At 37.2% G+C, this 23,934-nt stretch overlaps 3 protein-coding genes across 3 annotated transcripts; 2 read left to right on the top strand and 1 right to left on the bottom strand.

Annotated features, from left to right (window-relative positions):
- The first annotated feature begins 297 nt into the window (after window positions 1-297).
- On the top strand, window positions 298-3,252 carry LOC106387322 (glycosyltransferase BC10-like). Its single transcript, XM_013827151.3, has 10 exons — window positions 298-631; window positions 771-829; window positions 1,044-1,652; window positions 1,729-1,800; window positions 1,889-1,979; window positions 2,079-2,159; window positions 2,252-2,314; window positions 2,406-2,528; window positions 2,634-2,672; window positions 2,759-3,252. Exons 3-10 carry the CDS (start codon window positions 1,090-1,092, stop codon window positions 2,894-2,896), a joined length of 1,170 nt encoding a protein of 389 aa, XP_013682605.2. The 5' UTR covers window positions 298-631; window positions 771-829; window positions 1,044-1,089; the 3' UTR covers window positions 2,897-3,252.
- Window positions 3,253-4,676: 1,424 nt separating this feature from the next.
- Window positions 4,677-6,792, top strand: LOC106386319 (cytochrome P450 71B10). The gene is made up of 3 exons (XM_048752256.1): window positions 4,677-5,061; window positions 5,138-5,724; window positions 6,006-6,792. The coding sequence occupies exons 1-3, from the start codon at window positions 4,758-4,760 to the stop codon at window positions 6,621-6,623; spliced, it is 1,509 nt and encodes a 502-aa protein (XP_048608213.1). The 5' UTR covers window positions 4,677-4,757; the 3' UTR covers window positions 6,624-6,792.
- A 13,142-nt stretch (window positions 6,793-19,934) lies between these two features.
- On the bottom strand, window positions 19,935-22,080 carry LOC106387320 (cytochrome P450 81F2-like). The gene is made up of 3 exons (XM_013827150.3): window positions 21,364-22,080; window positions 20,689-20,976; window positions 19,935-20,259 (listed from the first exon to the last, which is right to left on the bottom strand). The coding sequence occupies exons 1-3, from the start codon at window positions 21,943-21,945 to the stop codon at window positions 19,993-19,995; spliced, it is 1,137 nt and encodes a 378-aa protein (XP_013682604.2). The 5' UTR covers window positions 21,946-22,080; the 3' UTR covers window positions 19,935-19,992.
- Window positions 22,081-23,934: the final 1,854 nt, after the last annotated feature.

Below are 23,934 nucleotides of genomic sequence, written 5' to 3' on the forward strand. Positions count from 1 at the left end.
GATGTTAAAAAAATGTTTTAGTTGAAAGTTCAAAATTTAAGAGATGTCATCTTTTAAAAAAAAGTAGCACTAAAAAATAAACAAAAACTAATTCAGTCCATCATCAAAAATTTATAAGTGTCGTCCAGTTTTCAATAAAATTAAAATAACATAAAAATATCAAATATTACGAGTTCTGAAACATAATTTTTTTCGCAAAACATCATGTATTTTTAGAACCGATGGATGAATTATAGACCAATAATAATAATGCTTCTAGTCTCATCCAAAATTAAAAAGGAAAAAGAAAAGTCTCTGAACACACTTGTCTGATTTCTTTCTTTATTTTTCGTAATTTGAAAGCGAAGAGAGAGAAAACAAATCGAGGATCTGAATCGTCTTCTCAATAAACAAATACACACACTTGTATCTTCTTCACTCGCCACTCACAAATCCCATATATAAACATTCATTTCTATCACTCTCTTATCTCTTTCTCCTTTAAGTTCTTGACTTGTCGTTTTTATTTTTTATTTTTTTGCTTTAACGTAAGATAATCAAGCTTTCATTTTTGAGATCTGGGCTCGTGTAAAGATTCTATTTTTATCTACCCATCTTCTCTTTCATTACCTATTCTGCTGGAATCAAACAGGTAATGTAATAACTCTAGTTTCGTTCCTCTGATAAAATGCTTTGGTCCAATGTGAACTTTACTCTTTTTTTTCTGTAAAACCGAATCTGATTAATTTGCAAATTAACTCTACGTTGTGTGTTGTTTGTCTTTGCATTAGCTTGTGGAGCAAAAAGAATCACGAGGAAGTAAAGTCTTGATTGCGTCGTACGTTGTGGGGTGAGAATCTTTTGTTTCAACCACAAGAACAACGTGCACTTGCTCCCTTAAAACAGGGTTACACCAAACGTGTGGGGGACTTGCGTATTTAATTCATGTTTCTAGTTGCTTGTTTCTGAAGATATAGTAGATTTAAGGATTTGTGTTAAAAACTGATAAAGATTCATGCTTTTCAATACAATTCTTTCTAAAATAACTCCATTTCCATCTTCAGGTTTTAGCTAAATGTAAAAGAAAGTTAATAAAGATTCAAACTTTCAATGGGGGAGTCACAGAACCTGCACTTGCCTCTACGTAACCGCTCTTCTCTCAAGAAGCCTTTACTGATAGTTCTACTAGTCTGCACCACGAGCATCCTCTTGGTCTGCACTTACATGTACCCACAGCACAAAGTCAAGAGCCTCGCTTGCGAGGGCTTATCCACCAGAGGCTGCCAAGCTGCTCTCTCCGGATGGCTTGATGTTCACGTGAGGAAACACACTGACGAGGAAGTCGCGGCTCGAGTCGTGATCAGAGACATACTCAGAACTCCACCTGCTCTGACCTCTAAATCGAAGATAGCTTTCATGTTCTTGACCCCTGGGACTCTGCCGTTTGAGAAGCTGTGGGATAAGTTTCTCCAGGGTCAAGAAGGGAGGTTCAGTGTTTACATCCACCCGTCGAGGCTGAGACCGGTTCACATCAGCCGTCACTTTTCGGACCGGGAGATTCATAGTGATCAGGTCACGTGGGGGAGGATCTCTATGGTTGATGCTGAGAGACGGCTTCTTGCAAATGCTCTTGAGGATCCTGATAACCAACACTTTGTTCTTCTTTCTGAGAGGTGATTGATTCATCTTAAACTTATCGCATTTACACCAAAACATTGTCCTTACAACTCTCTCTTTGTAACTTTGCAGCTGCATACCATTGCATACGTTTGACTACACTTATAGATATTTGATGCAGGGGAATGTCAGCTTCATTGATAGGTAAAGTAAATGACTCTTAGAAAACATTTAGAACATCTTTATACCATTAATATTCACCAATGCTTGCTCTCTTTCTCTCCGTGTCAAGTTTTGAGGATCGTGGACCTCATGGGACAGGGAGACACATGGATCACATGTTACCTGAGATCCCAAGGCAAGATTTCAGAAAGGGTGCTCAGGTAAAACTACTCTTTTAACTTCTTCCCTGAGTTTATGTTTAGTTATGAAAGTTTGAAAATTTGTGAACTATAGTTCTCACTATTCTTCTTTTGGTGCAGTGGTTCACAATGAAGCGTCAACACGCTTTGATAGTGATGGCTGATAATCTCTACTACTCTAAATTCCGCCAGTTCTGCAGAGTAAGTTTGCATAGTTGTAGCCATTATATCGCCTTAGCTCTGTAGTTTGAAGTATCAGTTTTGATTTTGATAAATCTTAACAAAATTTGCAGCCTGGGGTAGAAGCAAATAAGAACTGCATTGCGGATGAACATTACCTACCTACATTCTTCCATGTGAGTGGATCTATTAATGCAACTCTCTCTTTCTTATATAACTTTGATTCTACTCCTCCTTAATGATATGTTTGTTGGTCTTCTTCAAAAGATGCTTGATCCGGGAGGAATCTCGAACTGGTCAGTCACATATGTTGATTGGTCTGAGCGTAGATGGCATCCAAAGACATACAGAGCTCGCGATATCTCACTCAAGTTCTTGAAAAATATCACGGTAATAATAATGTCACAACACCATTCCTTTCAATACATGACATCTTGTTATGTTTCTTAGCCTTTTTTATTTGACATTATACTTTCCTTCGTTGGTTTCTTGTAGTCTGATGACGTGAGTGTACATGTGACAAGCGTTGGCAAGGTACATTGCTCGTTTTTCGTATTCCAAAACACTGAAACTGTGATGTTTTTTTCTCTTCATTTATCTTCTGTTTTGTTTTGTCTTAGCGTGGAGAAGAGCTTCGTTGGCCATGTACATGGAACGGTATAAGAAGACCATGTTATCTATTCGCAAGGAAGTTCCACTCAGATTCTGTTAACAAACTTGTCAGACTCTTCCCAAACTACACCAGCACAGTGGTCTGAGAGAGATGAAGCCAGACTCAAGTTCTCGCAACTGAACCATACGATTCTTGAAACAGGAACGAAACACTTCCTGATTATCTTGAGATTGGATTGGATGGCTAAATTTTCTGAAGAATCTGAAAATGCTTGTTGATGAGACAGGTTACTCTGCTTTCAGTAGTAGTATAAGCAGAGGTTTTTTTTGGTTTAAGGATTGGTTATTTATGATGTTAACCATGGTTCGGTTAGCGTGTACCGTTTTGTGTTGTTGTAACTTGAGCTATTAGTAGTTTTAAGGACAAGGAGTTACTATGTTCTAGAGCCTGGGTACAAATATTTGTAACATGTGAAAATGCTTAAGAGAATTGATTTGACTACCTATGTCACCAAAGTTGACTTACCTTTTCCGGAGCACATCCTGAAAGAACTCCAGAGTTAAGTGTGCTTGAACTAGAGTAGTGGAATGATGAGTGACCTATCGGGAATTGATTCGCGATAGCGTGCGAGTGATTCACTCGCCAAAGCATGGGAAAAGGTCGGGTGGTGATTGCAGGGTCAGTAAACAATGATTTCGAGCCTTTAGAAAAATTAACGGACCGATCGCTGGAACGGGATGGGCCCACGGGCCGAGAGAGCGGACGTGGGTGTCCCATTAGCTGTGGGCGGTCGGGGCGTTATAAGTGGTATCAGAGCTGGTTAGCCATCTCAGTTCTGACCTGAGAGGCGTCTTGAGACCTGTCGTGGGACGGGTTGTCACAATATTTGTCACTGTTTTATATCCCTGACTTGTCTAGATTTTTCAAGTACATCTCATTGTCATGTCAAATATCAAATTCTTAAGTTTTGCTACTTGAAATACATGGCAACTAACAAGTATAACAAAAATAATTAGCGATTCGATTTAATATTGTCCGTTAGTTGTTTTGTATAAGAATAATGATATTTAGAACATAAGAATGGATGTCTTAAAATAGAAAATACTTTTCTGTCATAAGAGCATCTTCATCGCTCACTTTTGAGCGTCTCTAAAGGGAGACCACGTTTCAGAAAAAAAACCGTATGCTAAGTGTGCAAAATAAGAGATGGGTGTTGTGTGTTTTTTGCATTGTTCGCGGGGCTCCACCGACGCATGGCAGCCCGCGATTAGTGCGTTTTTAATTTTTTTTTTTAATCAGAAAAAAAAAATAAGAAACCCCAGGGATAAAGATGCTCTAAGAAGTATTAAATATTTTCATACCAAATTTTTTGTCTTTTGTTTTTTTTCTTCTTCATTATAATAGATACAAGTATTTTGTTAGGAGTAATTCTCGTGTTTTTTCATGTTGATGAAAACAAATTTTCATATCCCTTTCTAATGAAATATTATCTAGAAATTAATTTTTAAAGACTCAAAAATATGTCTACATCATTCAAAAGTACATTGCAAGTAGCAAGTAATCAAGTGAGACAAATAACATGTAAGAAATATATTTTTGTGTAAGTTATTGGAAATAAATAACAAGTATTTTTTGTAGTATTTTTTCGACAAATCAAGTACAAGTGTGAAAATTATTATTCGTACAAAATAAACCAATTGTCAAATGTACGTAGAATAGCACGTATTTGGCTTGCGTTCATTCTTGCTATGTTTTGTGCCATATATATGTATATATATTGAAGAATTCTGTGCCATATAATATGATACAAATATAATATAATTTTGCTCTGTGAAGCAGTAAATGCCAGTTTAGACTATTTTTGTTGTTGACATCATGATAATTAATGTCAAGTTTAAAAAAGCATTATCCCTTCACAAATCTGTTACAAAGTTTATGCATATAAAAAACAAGAGCTTTGCTTCATCATCACTTGCTCATTTACAAACGTGAAACGTGTTAAGAACATGGCAGTGATTTGGCTTCTATCGCTTCTCTTCATCATCTCTATCCTTATCACCGCCGTGAAGCGCACTAAGCAGCGCGGCGGTCGGCAACCACCATCTCCTCCTGGTTTACCGTTCATCGGGAACTTGCACCAGCTGGGAGCATTACCACATCAGTCTCTGTGGGAACTCTCAAAGAAGCATGGTCCTGTAATGTTAGTGAATCTTGGAAGAGTTCCAACCGTTATTGTCTCTTCCCCTGAAACCGCAAAACAAGTTCTTAGAGATCATGACCTAAATTGTTGTAGCCGTCCAAGCGTGGAAGGTATCTATATATGTTTTCATGATATTTATTCTATGTCTTTCTCTGATTCTATTAATTAGGTTCTGATTGTCTCCAGGCGCAAGAAAGCTTTCTTATAACTTTAGAGACATTGCTTTCTCTAGATATGATGATTACTGGAAAGAGTTAAGGAAGCTGTGTGTTCAGGAACTCTTTAGTACTAAGCAAGTGAACTTGATTCAACCCATCAAGAAGATGGAGATGAAGAAGCTGATTCACTCAATCACTGAATCTGCTTATAAGAAAACTCCGGTTAACTTTAGCGAGACGTTTCTTTCCCTAAATGTTAACGTGGTTTGCAAGGCATCATTTGGTGTGAGTTTTCAAGGGACTGTGCTCAACAATGAAAAGTTCCAAGGTTTAGTCCATGAGGCTATTGAGATGCTGGGGAGCTTCTCTGCTTCAGATTTTTTCCCCTATATAGGGTGGATCTTTGATTGGTTCACAGGTTTACATGCTAGGAGAGAGAGAAGTGTGAGAGATCTTGATGCTTTCTATGAACAGATGATTGATTTACATCTACAGAAAAATAGAGAAGAAAGAAGTGAAGATGACTTTGTGGACTTGCTTCTGAAGCTGGAGAAGGAAGAAGCTGTCCTTGGATATGGCAAACTCACAAGAAACCATATCAAAGCTATCTTGATGGTAAGTATAATAAGCCATAAAAAAATCAAGGATGAGGTAAGAGAATCATTTAGCAATAAGCAAATAGTTTCATGTATTTACTACAGATATTTTTTGACTTACCTAGTAGAAGTCTTTAGAATCATAGATTTAATTTCTGTTAACATGGTATAGGCCTCGCTATAAGGAATGTAAGCGCTATTGGACTCATAACTTTCTATTCATTCATAAAAATAAAAATAAAAATTAGTTTTTGTCATGTAGGGTTTTTAATGTTTGATACTAACTATATTTGTTTGTAGAACATTCTTCTAGGGGGAATCAATACTTCTGCAATAACCATGACTTGGGCAATGGCGGAACTCGCAAGAAACCCACGAGTGATGAAGAAAGTTCAATCCGAAATCAGAGAGCAGATAGGGAAAAGCAAAGAAGCAAGAGTCATAAGCTTAGATGAGACAGATAAACTCAAGTACTTGAAAATGGTGATCAAAGAAACATGGAGGTTACATCCAGTGTCACCTCTTCTAGTGGCAAGAGAAGTAATATCTGAGTTCAAGATCAACGGGTACACGATTCAACCAAAGACAAGGCTTCATGTCAACACATGGGGTACTGGACGCGATCCCCAGATATGGAAAGATCCAGAAGAGTTTATCCCAGAGAGGTTTATGGACCGTGACATTGAGGCAAATGGGCAACACTTTGAGTTGCTACCGTTTGGAGGTGGTCGAAGAATTTGTCCAGCAATGTACATGGGGGCGACAACAGTTGAGTTTGGTCTTGCGAATCTCTTGTATCAATTTGATTGGAAGATACCAGAAGGTGTTGAAGATATTGACATGGATGAAGCTTCTGGACTAACTTCCCATAAGAAACATGATCTTCTACTTGTTCCTGTGAAATCTTTAGATCTTTGATCTAAACTAAGCCTATATTTTGTTTGGTCGAATAAAACTAAGTCTATAGTTTATAGTTTACTTTATGAAATAAATTGTAACGAATAAAGTGTAAAAAATTTAGACATTGTAACGAATAAAGTGTAAAAGATTTAGACACAACCCAACGGGTGTCTATTCCAGTTTTTTTGTTTGATTTTTGGAGTTTGTAGTGAAAAATTGCTACTTACATGAGTTATATTAAATGACTACACACTTCAAAAACTACATAATTTAATAACAGAAAAATGTATGATACATGTTGCAAACTACTTTTGTCTAGACATTAACCTTTTTCATATAACCATGAATGAACTAGTTCTTACCAGCTCGAACGACAGAGAAATGCTTTAGAATCCATAGTTTGTTTTTTTTTTTTTTGCTAAATTATATTAGAATTCATAGTTGTCCAGGTAAACTCTCTTTGACGATGTAACAAAATTGGGGATTCAAGTAATTGACATTTTTGATTGATGAAAAAGTTGGTGTTGTGTTTTGCTCAAATTTATAAGTATTATTTTTATGACATCCCCCCCCCCCCCCCCCCCCCCCCCCCCGGATGTGTAACCAATTTGATAATGTAGGTATGATATGTCAGTTGAATATATTATAATGATAATATTATTTATTCACCAAATAAAGAGATCGACTGATTACGATGAAAATATTTTTTTATATAATAAGTCATATACTATTAGATTTTAAAAATCACATTTACTTTTGGAGGGAGAACCAAAGCGTTCAAATCAAAATTCATATTCTTCAAAAAAAAAAAATTCATATTCAATATTTCTTTTGTTTTGTAATATATGATGTTTGTCTAAATAAACACATATTTATTTATTTTTTCTAAAAAATGCCACCAATTTAACTGAAAATATAATTGGTTACTGTTTTGATTCCATTCTATATAGGATAATGTTTTCACTCTATTTATGATGCAACATCTCAATGTGACATATTCCATGTGACCCGTTATATCTTCACATGATCTTTCACGTCATTCCATGTGTCCGGCTACCTCAGAAAGTAGAGCATGATCGATGTGCAAATGTTATTTTTTTCGTTACTGAATTACATATGTTATTTTCATGTTATTAAGAATTTGGTCATCTACAGCTCTTTATTTTATTGGTAGTATCCAATGCACAGTATCAACAAACTATCGTTTTATCGTGAATCGAATCTTAGTATTAACATCATAACATCCATCGAATCTTACATTTTCTAAGTATTATTTAATCCTTAAAACAATCATACCAAACTTATTAAAAAGAAACCCGAAAATGACACTTGAAGCGCTTACTTTTAAAGGGTGAACCAAGTAACTTAATATATTGTAACTTTAAGCAAAGAGACTAGCCATAATGGGACGCTGATAACAAACGGCTCGTAACGGCACGAGCTTACGCATAGCCATTCCAGAATTCTCGGTCATATCAATCTTCTCACCGTTGACTTTTTCCCAGTCAAAGCATTGAATCAACGATCCTAAAGCCAACGACACCATCCTTTGTCCCAAAGCCGCACCCGGACACGTCCTTCGTCCATTCCCAAACATCATCAGCTTATTAGTGTTCGCCGCTTCTTTGTCTTCGAACCGCTCGGGCATGAACTTCTCGGGCTCATCCCAGAGCTTCGGGTCTCTATGTATGGCCCAAGAGTTCACTATTACGATAGAGCCACGTGGCACGTCGTGTCCACCAATCTTGAGATCTTCAGAAGGAGAACGCGGGACAAGGAGTGGTGCGGCAGGACACAGCCTAAAAGTCTCGGAGACTATGTTTTGTGTTGACATGAAGAATTAAACAAAGGGAAGTAGTGGAAGAAGTGGGAGAAATGGCCATATCACTTACCAAATGGGGAGGAATGGCTAGTCCACTACTAGTTAGTGGAGGAAGTGGGAGAAGTGGCCATATCACTTACCAAATGGGGAGGAATGACTAGTCCACTACTAGTTAGTGGAGGAAGTGGGAGGAGTGGCCATATCACTTACCAAATGGGGAGGAGTGGCTAGTCCACTACTAGTTATTTATTCTTCCACCATTGAGTGCTTATTGCTTTTGTTTCCTTTAAATACACCATGTATGTTACACAATTAAACATACAATTCAATACAAACATTTCTTTCATTCTCTCAATCTCACAAATCCTCTCATTCTCTTAAATTCTCAAATTTCTCTTCTCTCTCAAATACTTACGGTTACTTCACTCCTTTTTTACTTTGTTCGTGTGCTTCATCACGGTTAAAACACTTAGAAGCTCTCATAATCCCACAAATTATCATGGTATCAGAGCAGCAACAATCTTGAAACCTTTCTAAATTCCGCAAAATCAAAACTCTGTTTCTAGTTCTTAAACTCTACCTCTGACCAAGTAAATCCCCAAGATGGAGAACAACAACAACAATAACAACAACCGCATCAGCATACCTGTGACCCTGAAGGGGATTAACTACCTCTTGTGGGCCAGGATGGTGAAGATTGCCCTTGGAGGAAAGGGTTTGTGGAGTCATGTCTCAGCAGAAGCAGCTCCAAAACAAACCACCCAAGGAGAAGATGGACAGGAGATTGTGGTAGCTACTGATGAAGACAAATGGGCTCAGGAAGATCTCATGGTTCTCACAGTGCTCCTTAGCTCCCTAGAACCCGCCATCATGGAGTCTTACTCCTACTGTGAAACTACCAAGCAGCTGTGGGATACACTCTACAAAGTGTATGGAAATACCTCCAACCTTACAAGGGTCTTTGAAGTAAAAAGAGCTATCAATACCCTCAACCAAGGAGATATGGAGTTCCAGCGTCACTTTGGCAAGTTCCGGTCTCTTTGGGCAGAGATGGAACTACTCAGACCACATACTACCGACCCCGCCACTCTCTTAACCAGGCGTGAAGAGGACAGAGTGTTTGGACTACTGCTCACGCTTAATCCATCTTATGGGAGCTTAATCAAGCACATCCTGAGAGCTGACAAGTTACCTGACCTGGATGAAGTATGCGCTCAAATTCAGAAGGAAGAAGGCTCTGTGGGCTTATTTGGAGGCAAGGGAGACTTAAACATGGCACATCAAGCTGAACGAGCCGTGTCAAACAAGGCAGCTTACAAGCTAGATGAGAAGAAAAACTTGACCTGCGATCACTGCAAGAAGAAGGGCCACATGAAGGACAAATGCTGGATACTACATCCGCACCTCAAGCCCAACAAATTTAGGGACAACCGCCCTCAATACCAAGATGCAAGAGCCAACTTCTCAACTGATGGTGCTGAGCCAACAACACCAATCACCATGGGTATAAGCAACCTAGGTGTGGGAAGAGCTACTGCCTCCACATCAGGCTATGCCACGCCAAGAGCCAATCTAGATGAGACCATCAAGAAGTCTGACTTAACCGCTCTCATCAAGGCTCTCAAGGAATCTGGTATATCTAAAACTCTTGGTATCTCCCTTAATACTTCTCACAATGCAAATGGTTCTATGAATAGTTTTAAATCGGCTAAGCCCTTAGTTATAGACTCTGGTGCTTCTCATCACATGATAAGTGATTTAGAACTGATTAAGAACATAGAACCGGCTTTAGGAAATGTGATGATAGCAAATGGAGATAAAATTCTGATTACGCGTTTAAGCACACACCAATTAACCTAATGTGCCAACAATACCACAATCGAATGGTATGTCATTGTAGCATTTTAGGATCGAATCCACAGAGAACTAGAGACTTATAACACCAAGAATACACAAACCTTCCTAATCTAAGCAAACAAGAAGATAAATGATTTGTAACAAACTAATATCCTAGAAATATAAACAAGTGAATCCATGGGCTAAGGGAATTGACTTCAAGTAACTAAGATCCAATCTAGGTGACAAGCTTTCAATCAAAGTAATCTCTTAAGTCTAAACACAATTTTAGACAAGTCCTATGTCTAGGTAAATGTCCATTTGCTTAGAAATCATTAAACATCAAATGTCTTTGGCTTAATTCAATCAAGCAATCTTTAAGTTCAAGTTTAATAACTATCTAGCAATTTTAACATCAAGTGTCCTTGGCTAATCTCACTAGAGCTTAGTTGAGTTGATTCAAACACTTCATCTAATCATGTCTGATGAGAAGTGTTTAGAAATCAGGTTTAGAGTGATCAAGACTAAACAAGCATTAAAAATACTCAACAAGCAAGTTCATACAAGGATCTAATACAATAACACCATAGATCTTCACTAAGTTACTCTAATCTCCCTAACCCATGAATTCTTAAGAAAACTACTCACTAATCTTCATGAAAACACTTAATCTCATAATAGATTGAAGCATATTCAAGTAGATACAACAGAGAATAAAGATAAACAAGGATTAAATAAGCAAAACGAAATTAAAACTCAAGAACAGATGATGAACAATTGAAGAACAGCTCAAGAACACTAAGAACAATGATATTTCAAAGAGAGAGAGTTTTGACAAGTTAAATTATTACAAAGTTGGATAATGATGTTTCTTGCCCACTCTTATGATAAAAAGAAAGCAGATATTATACATAAAAGTAAGAAAAATCGTGCAAAGGTAAGGTGGGTGGAAGAAAGTGGGAAGTTGGTTAATCCCATCAACTTTCCAGTGGTCCCCGGCAAGGGTTGATACACCTGTAGTAAATCGATTATAACTTATCCAATACAGCTCCAAATGACTTGAAACCACTTCCATTGGAAAGCTAACTCAATTTCCAGTGTCTCCACCAATTTTGAGCTTCAGAAAAGATCTTTAAGGCTTTCATCCGTGTTCATCTTTCACTCTCCGGATTCGGGAGCGACCTCGCTGTGTCGCTGCGAGAGGTCGCTCCGGATTCGTTGTCTCCGGGTGATCAATACGCGAGCGACTCTTCCCTGTCGCTCTAGGGAGGTCGCTCCAGACTGGTGATCAGAGCGACTTGGTGGTGTCGCTCCCAGATGGTCGCTCTGGTAAGGTGCTCGCCCAATGATCACTTTTAACATTTCTTTTGGACTCCAATTGCACTCAAAATCCCACCAATGGTCCTCTAATTCATCCATGGTGCTCTCCAACACCTGATATGTACAAATGCAATGATATGCAACCTAAATGTGCCTAAATGATGCTCTAAATGACCAAACCATGCAAGAATAAGAAGTTAAAAACATGTAAATTCACAAGATATCAACTCCCCCACACTAGTCCTTTACTTGTCCTCAAGTAAACTTTCAAGTCCTAAGAAGGAAGAAGTTTGAAAAAGGGAGCTCATAGCCAAAAGACACACATCTTAGCTCTTCTACAACATTCCAAATGATCATAGCAAACAATCATTGGTCATTCTTTTATCAGTCTAGCTTCTCAATGCCTATCAACCTCTTTTTATTTCTTTATACAAAGTGCAATGCTCATCAATCAACAAGTAACTTCAACCAATTCTCACATTCATTCACACACACACACAAGGTGGATTCTCACAAATGGGCACATGATCTCAATCACTTGGCTTGGTAGATTAATGGTCTTTTATGAATAAAAAGAAAGGTTCAAATACAATCTTTTTAATGGTGGCAATCACTCAAGAACAAGGAGCATGATCATTATGCAAAATTTATCTAAGACTAGGAGCAATTCATGCATACATAGCTCATTCTCATCATTCTACTCTTCTTCCTAAGTGATTACAAATTCTACCCATCTTTTATATTTCAAAACCCAAGTATATACACTTCACTCACATTTCTCACCAAGTGAACTCTCTTTTTTTTTTTTTTACATGATCAACCAACTAAGAACTTGACACTCTTTTTCTTTCCCCATTATGATCTTTCATTCATTTTTTTTTTTTTTTTTTTTACTTTGGGGAATTCTAATTGACACACTTAAGAGTTTTTCTTCTTTTATTTTCTTGGTTCCTATTGGTTTTCTTTTCTTATTGACACTCTTTGATCTTTTTCTCTTCTCTCAAACCCAAGATATAACAACTTAAAAACACACAAACTCACTCATTATCCTAGATGCTAGTTCAAATGAGGATCTTATGCTAGCAATAGATGAGAACAAACATATGTCGCTCCCAATACTCTCAAGATTTTGCACATGACAAGCTATCAATAAGAGACCTCACTCAACAAATCGATATTGGTTTCAAAGAATGGCAAGGGTTCAAGGGTAGGGGAGTGCTATTTGGGTTAATCAAAGGATAAGACATGGAATAAGATAACCCAAATGTGTATGAAATCCATGATCAAGTATGCAAGTGCCCATATGCAAGAGAGATTAAATTCATTATGCTCAAGTTCAGTTTGTAATTGGTTTCAAGAACAATGTCAATATCATATGAGCAACATGTTTCAAAAAGAGTTTTCAAGGCTCAAGAGATGCTTGTAGATATGTTCTTTTCATGGCAATTTCAATCATGGCTCCCTATGCATAATTCAAAACTCACAACTCTTTTTAAATTTTTTTTTTTTTTTTTTTTTTTTTTTTTTTTAGAAATCACAAGAAAATCCAAAATGCAAATCATTAAAATCCACACAGATGCAAAGTGCTAGATATGTCAAATGCAAATCATCCAAATAAAACCAAGCAAAATGATCAGTTTTTATAGTACCCCCACCACACTCGAATCACACAGTCTCTTGTGTGACTTTGAATTTGGAGTGGTTTACATGATAAGTAAAATAAAAATTACTAGAGATGTGGAGAGATTTTAAACCGGATTAGAGTACTTACCTTGTGACTGTAGCGACTTGAGCATGTCACTATGGATATGTCGCTATGAGCATGTCTCCACAACACTTGTGTTTCTTTCCTAGCCTCTTTTGAATCCTTTCCTTTTCCTGAGCACCTTCCAAACTGAAATGACACACAATTCACACAAACAAACACACAAACAAGGATAGTTCACACAATTTATTAAAAACATTCACACATATATACAAAGGATACTCTTGAGATTTCCTCCCAAGTGAGCTTGTTTTAAGTCTCTAGCTTGACTTTGTGTGCTTGCTAATCATAAGTATCAAAAGGTTGAGCCAATGCACCTTTGGTCCCTCTCCTCCAAGAACAAGGAACCAAGTATGCAAAGGAGCACACTACTGTCCATAGAAAATAGACAGATTTTTCCTCAAAGAGCTTCACTAAAGATATGACATGAGTTATGAAATGCTCCTTGAGGTTCAGATGATCATGAGAATCAAAAGCATTAGGTGGAAACACAAAATCAACTACATGTTCAAATGAGGTTTTAACAAAGTAGTCAACTCTATCTCCATCAATCAAATAATACACAATGTTCACATTCTCATGATAGTTTTCAGCATGGGGGTTTTCTATCTCAAGCAAGAGCTTATCCACATCAAGTTCATCCCCTAAATCAGGAAGTTCAAGAAGAGGTCTAGGTTCATCAAGAATGAAAAACTCAGATTCAAGATCAAATGAAGCACATAGATAGCTCTTGTCAAAACAAACTTCAATATGATCTCTAACAAGTTTTTCTATTCTCAACTCATCTAGTTTCTTAGTTTCACATATCAGATCAAGACATTCATTCATGAGCACAAGAGAATTAAGACCAGAGATATTATTCTCACCACAAGGCAAGCATATTTCCTCGAGTTGAAGTTTTAAAGTGGAAATTTCTATACCTTCCAGTTGGAGTGGTGGAGCCCAATACATTACCTCATTAAGGGCACAAGCAGCATCTAACTCATACTGGGTAACCTCCCTTTCTTCAAACTCTGCTCGGTCCCTAATGAGGTGTATCCGGATAAGTTGTGCTAGGTTTCTCTTTGTCTTGTCCCGATTCTCTTTCATTCTCTGAAGCCGATGCAACTCATCCCTTTGGTCTGGTGTGAGTATGCGTATATCAAAGGGTGGTGGCTTCACATATGGCTGATCTTCAATGCGATCTTCAAATGTCTCTTCCTCTTCTTGTGGCTTCTCAGAGTAGCTTGAAGCCATCTCTACAAATAACAAAAGCTAGAAGAAGAGGTTAGTAGCTATACAAAAGCAAAACAAAGCATAAGAAAATAAAGCTTAATCTCAAGAAAGTTTGAAATCTTAATGACAAATCTACTTAGTTCCCCGGCAACGGCGCCAAATTGATTACGCGTTTAAGCACACACCAATTAACCTAATGTGCCAACAATACCACAATCGAATGGTATGTCATTGTAGCATTTTAGGATCGAATCCACAGAGAACTAGAGACTTATAACACCAAGAATACACAAACCTTCCTAATCTAAGCAAACAAGAAGATAGATGATTTGTAACAAACTAATATCCTAGAAATATAAACAAGTGAATCCATGGGCTAAGGGAATTGACTTCAAGTAACTAAGATCCAATCTAGGTGACAAGCTTTCAATCAAAGTAATCTCTTAAGTCTAAACACAATTTTAGACAAGTCCTATGTCTAGGTAAATGTCCATTTGCTTAGAAATCATTAAACATCAAATGTCTTTGGCTTAATTCAATCAAGCAATCTTTAAGTTCAAGTTTAATAACTATCTAGCAATTTTAACATCAAGTGTCCTTGGCTAATCTCACTAGAGCTTAGTTGAGTTGATTCAAACACTTCATCTAATCATGTCTGATGAGAAGTGTTTAGAAATCAGGTTTAGAGTGATCAAGACTAAACAAGCATTAAAAATACTCAACAAGCAAGTTCATACAAGGATCTAATACAATAACACCATAGATCTTCACTAAGTTACTCTAATCTCCCTAACCCATGAATTCTTAAGAAAACTACTCACTAATCTTCATGAAAACACTTAATCTCATAATAGATTGAAGCATATTCAAGTAGATACAACAGAGAATAAAGATAAACAAGGATTAAATAAGCAAAACGAAATTAAAACTCAAGAACAGATGATGAACAATTGAAGAACAGCTCAAGAACACTAAGAACAATGATATTTCAAAGAGAGAGAGTTTTGACAAGTTAAATTATTACAAAGTTGGATAATGATGTTTCTTGCCCACTCTTATGATAAAAAGAAAGCAGATATTATACATAAAAGTAAGAAAAATCGTGCAAAGGTAAGGTGGGTGGAAGAAAGTGGGAAGTTGGTTAATCCCATCAACTTTCCAGTGGTCCCCGGCAAGGGTTGATACACCTGTAGTAAATCGATTATAACTTATCCAATACAGCTCCAAATGACTTGAAACCACTTCCATTGGAAAGCTAACTCAATTTCCAGTGTCTCCACCAATTTTGAGCTTCAGAAAAGATCTTTAAGGCTTTCATCCGTGTTCATCTTTCACTCTCCGGATTCGGGAGCGACCTCGCTGTGTCGCTGCGAGAGGTCGCTCCGGATTCGTTGTCTCCGGGTGATCAATACGCGAGCGACTCTTCCCTGTCGCTCTAGGGAGGTCGCTCCAGACTGGTGATCAGAGCGACTTGGTGGTGTCGCTCCCAGATGGTCGCTCTGGTAAGGTGCTCGCCCAATGATCACTTTTAACATTTCTTTTGGACTCCAATTGCACTCAAAATCCCACCAATGGTCCTCTAATTCATCCATGGTGCTCTCCAACACCTGATATGTACAAATGCAATGATATGCAACCTAAATGTGCCTAAATGATGCTCTAAATGACCAAACCATGCAAGAATAAGAAGTTAAAAACATGTAAATTCACAAGATATCAAATTCCAATAAAAGGTGTAGGTGAACTTAGATTGTTTGATAAAGAATCTAAAGCTTTCTATATGCCTACATTTGCCTCAAACCTACTGTCTGTTAAAAAAAAAGTAACTAATGATCTCAATTGTCAAGTTACTTTCACGCCTAACAGTGTATACTTTCAGGATATTGATTCTAGTAAGTTGCTTGGCAAAGGTGTTACCAAGGGAGACTTGTACTTACTTGAGGACACAAGACCTGTATCTCAATTATCGTGTGTGTTTCATTCTGTTTCTGAATTCCCTAAAGATGAAATCTGGCATGCTAGACTAGGACATCCCCATTCTCGTGCCTTGAACATCCTGTTGCCTAGTATTTCTTTTAAAAATGAGTGTGAAGCGTGTATATTAGGAAAACATTGCAGAACTGTGTTTCCTAAATCAAAAACCCAATATGAAAACTGCTTTGATTTGATTCACTCTGATGTGTGGACTGCTCCATGTGTATCTAGAGAACAGCATAAATATTTTGTGACATTCATTGATGAAAAATCTAAATACACATGGATCACTTTGTTGCAATCTAAGGATAGGGTGCTAGAAGCATTTAAAAATTTTCAGAACTATATTACTAACCATTTCAATGTTAAGATTAAAATTCTTAGATCAGATAATGGTGGTGAATATACTAGCACAGCCTTCAAACAACATCTAGCCTCACATGGAATCATTCAACAAACCAGCTGTCCTTACACACCCCAACAAAATGGTGTGGCTGAAAGAAAGAATAGACACTTGATGGAAGTGGCAAGGAGTATGATGTTCCATACAAATGTACCCAAGCGGTTTTGGGGGGATGCAGTAGTCACAGCCACCTACCTAATCAACCGCACACCTACAAGAGTCCTCTTTGATGCCACCCCATATGAGGTACTAAACAAATCTAGACCATCAATTGATCATTTGCGTGTGTTTGGGTGTGTGTGCTTTGTTTTGATTCCAGGAGAACTAAGAAACAAACTGGAGGCAAAGAGCACAAAGGCAATGTTCATTGGATACTCTACGCACCAAAAGGGGTACAAATGCTATGTACCAGAGACAAGGAGAGTCCTAGTATCCAGAGATGTTAAGTTCATGGAATCCAAGGCCTATTATGATGAGAAGAGTTGGGAGGAACTCAAAGATCTATCTCATTCTGCCTCGGACAGAGCTAACAACCTGAAGATTCTTATGGAAAGACTCGGCATTAACCTAGAAAAGGAACCAGAGAAAGGGCGGGACACTACTCCTTATAAAGAGACCATGGTTCATAACACTGAAGACTCTCATCCTGACCATGAAGGGGGGAATGAAGATCAACCGGCGCAAGCTCAACCTGAAGAAAACCCAGTATTATCTCATGATCAAGATGAGACGGGACAAGCAGACACTGAAGCTCAAGAAGGAGAACCAAGCAGCAGTAATGAACCTGAGCAGACACAAGTCCTAAGGAGAAGTACAAGGATCAGAAGACCAGCCTCAGATTGGGTTAAAAATGATTTTGTTTACTACAATGCTCAAGCTGTGGCACATCCAGAAAGTGGATTATGCTCCCTAGCTCACTATCCAGAAGAACATCAAGTCTTTATGAGTTCATTGGACCTGGAATGGATACCAAGAACATATGCAGAAGCTATGGAAGATGATGAATGGAGGATATCGGTGGATGATGAAATGAGGGCCATGGAGAAGAACAACACCTGGTATGAGACAGAACTTCCAAAAGGGAAGAAAGCCGTGACCAGCAGACTCATACATACCATTAAGTATCTTGCAAATGGGAAGCCAGAAAGAAAGAAGACCAGACTGGTGGCAAGAGGATACACACAAGTGTATGGAGAGGACTATCTAGACACCTTTGCACCAGTGGCCAAGCTTCATACAATCCGGATTCTACTCTCATTAGCAGTGAACCAAGAATGGGACCTTTGGCAAATGGATGTGAAGAATGCTTTCCTGCAAGGAGAACTAGAAGATGAAGTGTATATGAAACCACCTCCGGGGATGGAAGAAATGGTGAAACCAGGGAATGTTCTTAGACTCAGAAAGGCAATTTATGGCTTGAAGCAATCACCAAGAGCTTGGTACCACAAGCTAAGCACTACATTGAATGGAAGGGGATTTGTGAAGTCTCAAGCGGATCACACACTCTTCACTCTCACCAGCAAGCAAGGAATTACGGTAATTCTAGTCTATGTGGATGACATCATCATCACGGGTAGTGACAAGGAGGGGATCAGTTTAACCAAGACATTTCTCAAGGCCGCATTTGACATCAAAGACCTGGGAGAACTGAAGTACTTCCTTGGCATTGAGATGTGCAGATCAAAGGAAGGATTATTCATGTCCCAAAGAAAGTATACCCTGGACATATTAAAGGAGGCAGGAGATCTTGGAGGAAGACATGCCAAGACACCACTTGAAGAAGGTTACAAGGTATTGCGAGAGGGGGAGTATGAAGACACTCCATTTGAAGATGTCAAGCAGTATAGACGGATGGTTGGGAAGCTGATCTATCTAACCATCACTCGGCCAGATGTGTGTTTCGCAGTTAATCAAGTGAGCCAGCACATGCAAACTCCCAAGGTTCATCACTGGAACATGGTGGAGAGGATTCTAAGATACTTAAGAGAAGCGCCAGGACAAGGTGTATGGATGGCTTGCAACAAGAACACTGAGGTGATAGGATACTGTGATGCAGATTGGGCTGGAGATAGAGTAGACAGAAGGTCAACCACCGGTTATTGTACATTCATTGGAGGGAATCTTGTCACTTGGAAGAGCAAGAAACAGAAAGTAGTATCTTGTTCAAGCGCAGAAGCAGAGTACAGATCAATGAGGAAGCTAACCAGTGAGCTTATCTGGATAAAGGGGCTTTTAGGCGACTTGGGAATTGAGATCACCTCTCCCATGACCATGCACTGTGACAACCAAGCCGCAATACACATTGCATCCAACTCAGTCTTTCATGAAAGGACAAAGCACATAGAAGTAGACTGCCACAAGGTCAGACAAGCAGTGGAGCAGCAAGTGATTCTCCCATGTTATACAAGAAGTGCAGATCAGCTGGCTGACATCTTCACCAAGGCGGCCAGTAGCAAAGTTTGTGAGTCCATTCTTCCAAGACTTGGACTCATAAACCTTCCATGTCAATGATCTCCTCACCGTGGAGTATTCTACTCTTTTTCCTTTGCTTGGTTTTTATCCCAAGTGGTTTTTCCAAGAAAAGGTTTTAATGAGGGAATACTTCATGGCTTTCCAAGCTTGACACTCACTACTGTCAAGCTTGAGGGGGAGTGTTGACATGAAGAATTAAATAAAGGGAAGTAGTGGAAGAAGTGGGAGAAATGGCCATATCACTTACCAAATGGGGAGGAATGGCTAGTCCACTACTAGTTAGTGGAGGAAGTGGGAGAAGTGGCCATATCACTTACCAAATGGGGAGGAATGACTAGTCCACTACTAGTTAGTGGAGGAAGTGGGAGGAGTGGCCATATCACTTACCAAATGGGGAGGAGTGGCTAGTCCACTACTAGTTATTTATTCTTCCACCATTGAGTGCTTATTGCTTTTGTTTCCTTTAAATACACCATGTATGTTACACAATTAAACATACAATTCAATACAAACATTTCTTTCATTCTCTCAATCTCACAAATCCTCTCATTCTCTTAAATTCTCAAATTTCTCTTCTCTCTCAAATACTTACGGTTACTTCACTCCTTTTTTTACTTTGTTCGTGTGCTTCATCACGGTTAAAACACTTAGAAGCTCTCATAATCCCACAAATTATCAGGAGATAAGGGAGATTCACAATGTCCGGCTCGTCGACTAAACGTTCTTGTCCGATCTTAACGTCTATCTCGGCCTTTGCCTTCTTCAACACTTCAGGGTTGTTTAACAAATTCGCCATGGCCCATTCTAGCGTCACGGCTGCAGTATCCGTTCCCGCAAGCATCATACTCTATATGCACATTCAAATATGTTAGTTCATCTTTACATATACATATTTTGTAAATATTATATGTAAAACACAAACCATGGATCTTTCTTCATTCAGTTCTTTATGTTTGCATTTATAACTAAATATTGATAAACACACACCAAATACTAATATTTTATTGGAGAAAAACATATAATACATATTCAAATATGTTAGTTCATCTTATATTTCATATTTTGTAAATATAAAATGTAAAGCACAAACCATGCATCAATCTTTCTTCAGTTCTTTATGTTTGCATTTGTAATTACATTTTGACTAGACACACAAAAATACTAATATTTAATAGAAGAAAAGCATATAACATGTGAACGCATACACAGGTCGAGAAACAAAAGGGGTCAATTTATATGATTTGTCTAAATTCTATATGTACGAGAGAGTACTTACGAGCATGAGGCCTTTGATGATGACGTCACTGTAGTACATGGGTTGGTCTTGTTGTAAAGACAACAAATGACTAAGCATTGTGTTGCTTTCCCCATCTCTTCGGCAATCATCGAGTAGCCGCTGCAAGAAAGTGTCCATGGCTTCGCCAAGTGCTTTCACTTTCTTCTCGTAGCCGTGGCCAAAAACTTTGAGAATCGGTAGATAATCTCCTGGATGGCTCGCACCACTATTGTCGTTGATCTCTGTCACTAATTTCTTGAATAGATTCGCCTCTTCCTCGTTGTGAACCTTTAAGAAACAAACATATAAGCAAAACAATTAGCCGATATATTCGACATCGAATGAATTCGCATGCACAAAAAGTAGAGAAACCAATTACATAAATACATATATAGCAGGTCCATGTTTGGTATGTAAACATTTAATATATTCTACAACAACATTAGAATTTAGAAGTATATCGGAAGAGTGAGGTTATTAGTATTCAGCGTTTTAAAAATCGATATAGACGGTGTCTAAAGGCAAAACGATTACGAAACAATATTTAGAAAATCGGTCTATGCGACCCATGCATACAGCTAAGCACTAATTCCTATAAACCTCAATTACTAACGGTTTTTTTTTAATATTTGTTTGTATTAAACGTTGATACATGTTTGTTTAGATGAAACTAACCTGGTCTCCGTAGTAGCGTCTTCCTGTGACCATACGGACAATATTATTGAAAGTTAAATCTGCAAGAAGAGGCTCAAGCTCAACGACATGGCCATTATAGTCACGCGAGAGTCTCGTGAGCAACCGTTGGATCTCGTCTCTACGAACGGAGAGGAGTCCGGTGAGACGATGAGAGGAAAGGATCTCAAGAGAGCAAATACGGCGGAGATTACGCCAATGGTCGCCGTAAGCGGCGGTTCCGATCGTGGTATAGTCGTAGGCGACGTATTTGGCGGTCAGAAAATGCGGCCGGTTTGTTAAAATGACGTCGCTCTGACCGGTGAAGCATTCTCTGACGAGATGCAAAGAAGATATCACGACGACTTGGCGAGAGCCGTAACGTAGGGAGAAGATTTCGCCATATTTTGCCGCAAAGTTGCGGAAGAGACGGTGGACCGGCGGTTTCACGAGGTGGAGATTGCCGACGATGGGAAAGGGAGTTGGTCCTGGTGGGAGATTGTAACGCTTGGTTTTGGTGGAGAATAAGAATTTGTAAGCTAATAGAAACAATACGATTGGCAACAAAACCAAAACGTAATCCATGTTTTTTTTTGTTTGGTTTTGTTTTAGCTAACAAAGGTTTAAGTGCAAAAAGGTGATTGGCTATGTATGTATATATATGGATTGGTTACAGAGTAAAGCTTCTATAAATTAATATTCACTAAATTAAAGTATAAAATATAAATTATGCTGGTCATGAGTTGAACTAATGTAAAATAATTTACAGTATAAAATAATTATTTCAGAACCTCCTATATGAATATATGTTTTTTTTTAAAACATAAATCGTAATTATGTAAAATTATTCTTATATAACTGACATAGAATATACTAAAATAAGAATATAATGTTGTTTGTTTCTATTTAAAGCTGAAATCTTATTAGTGAAAATTTCTAATTTTGTGTTACTTATTGCATAAAAAAACTTTTATCTTTCAATTTATATCCAAATTTTCAACAATTTTAAATGCAATAACTAACTTTTATGCATAATTGCTTTTAAATAAATCATAGATCATCAACATTAATAATAATGATCATTATTTTTATTAATTTTGATTTGATGAACATACATCACTTTTATATTATAGGCAAATAGAATATCATCATCTATTCTGTTATGATATGTCAGATTGTTAATTATAATTTCAAAATTTTGTAATTCATTTTGTTAGTAGATTCACCATTTTATTTTAATAATATCATTTAAAATTAATGTATAGATTAAACAGTTTTCTATATATTAATAAATATTATTTGTTGATTGATTATAATATCTATATAATGATAAACGTTTAAAGTTCAAATATATTAATGCATAGAGATTTTACTGTATGTGAAAATAAATTTAAATAAGACTGCATGTTTTGAACGTGAACTCTTCAGTCTTTTTTTATGTTTTCTTTCTCCTTTTTATTCATACCAAATCAAGCTTTTTATGTGATACCTTGTTCACGATGAAAAAGTGATACCTTGTTCATACAACTGTTCTTTGAGTTTCACTGGTTATTGTGCTATCTTTGGGTTATTAATTATGAAAAGGGTGGTGGACATATGAACATATGAATTCTCCTTGAACTTTTGACATAGAGATCTGAGGAGAGATGTTTGATTTGATATTTTTGATACAAGGATATGGTGGATTTTATTGTTGGTCTCTAGTCCAAACATTACAGAGTTGTATGTATTCTTTTTTTTTTTAATTACAAAGTGAGTATTCAATCAGTCTTCTGAAATGATTTGAGTTTCATAGAACTTATGTGACTTTTATTCTCTTTATAAATTTCAAAATATCATTTCAAATTAATATTATTATCTGTAAGGATAAATTGTGCACACAAAAAAAAGTAAATTATTATTGTCTGTTTTTTTAATTAATTCGTTTTGTAATTACCTGAATATCAATATAACAATAATAATTTACTTTTTTTGTAATTAGTAGCAGTTTGAAAAAAGTAATGATAGTGTTCATATGCAAAACTAATCCCCCTTTATGAATTCTCAAATATGGCTGCTCGTTAAGTTTAGAATACCACAACAACAACAACAATGTTTAGCAAAAAAAAAAAAAACAACAATTCAGATAATAATAATAATTATACTTATGATTAATATTATTATTAGTTTGGATAGAATGTGACGATGAATCATTTCAACATAATAAAATAAAACTATTTATATTGAAGTTGACAAAAAAGGTAATTGTTTATTTATGAAGTACATATTCCGATTTACGTATGTATCAAGCAATCGGCTCGCGCCCGCCACTCTAGATATCCGTTGGAAAAACAAACAATTAAGTGATTTTAATGAACTTAATATAAATGAATAAGAAATGATTTATTTAGAAAAAATGATTTATTGAATTATAAGTCTTTTCTTAAGAAATTTTCTCTGTTGAAAGAAAAATAAAATTAACTGCGTCAAAGTAGGATGCTAGCTATTTTGTTTCAATATTGTCAAAAAAGTGTTTTGTTGTAAGGAGATCAAATCTACTCTATAGTTTAGTGAGAAAAATATTACCTTACCATG

The sequence above is a fragment of the Brassica napus genome, chromosome C3, assembly GCF_020379485.1.
Source record: "Brassica napus cultivar Da-Ae chromosome C3, Da-Ae, whole genome shotgun sequence".
NCBI lineage: Eukaryota > Viridiplantae > Streptophyta > Magnoliopsida > Brassicales > Brassicaceae > Brassica > Brassica napus.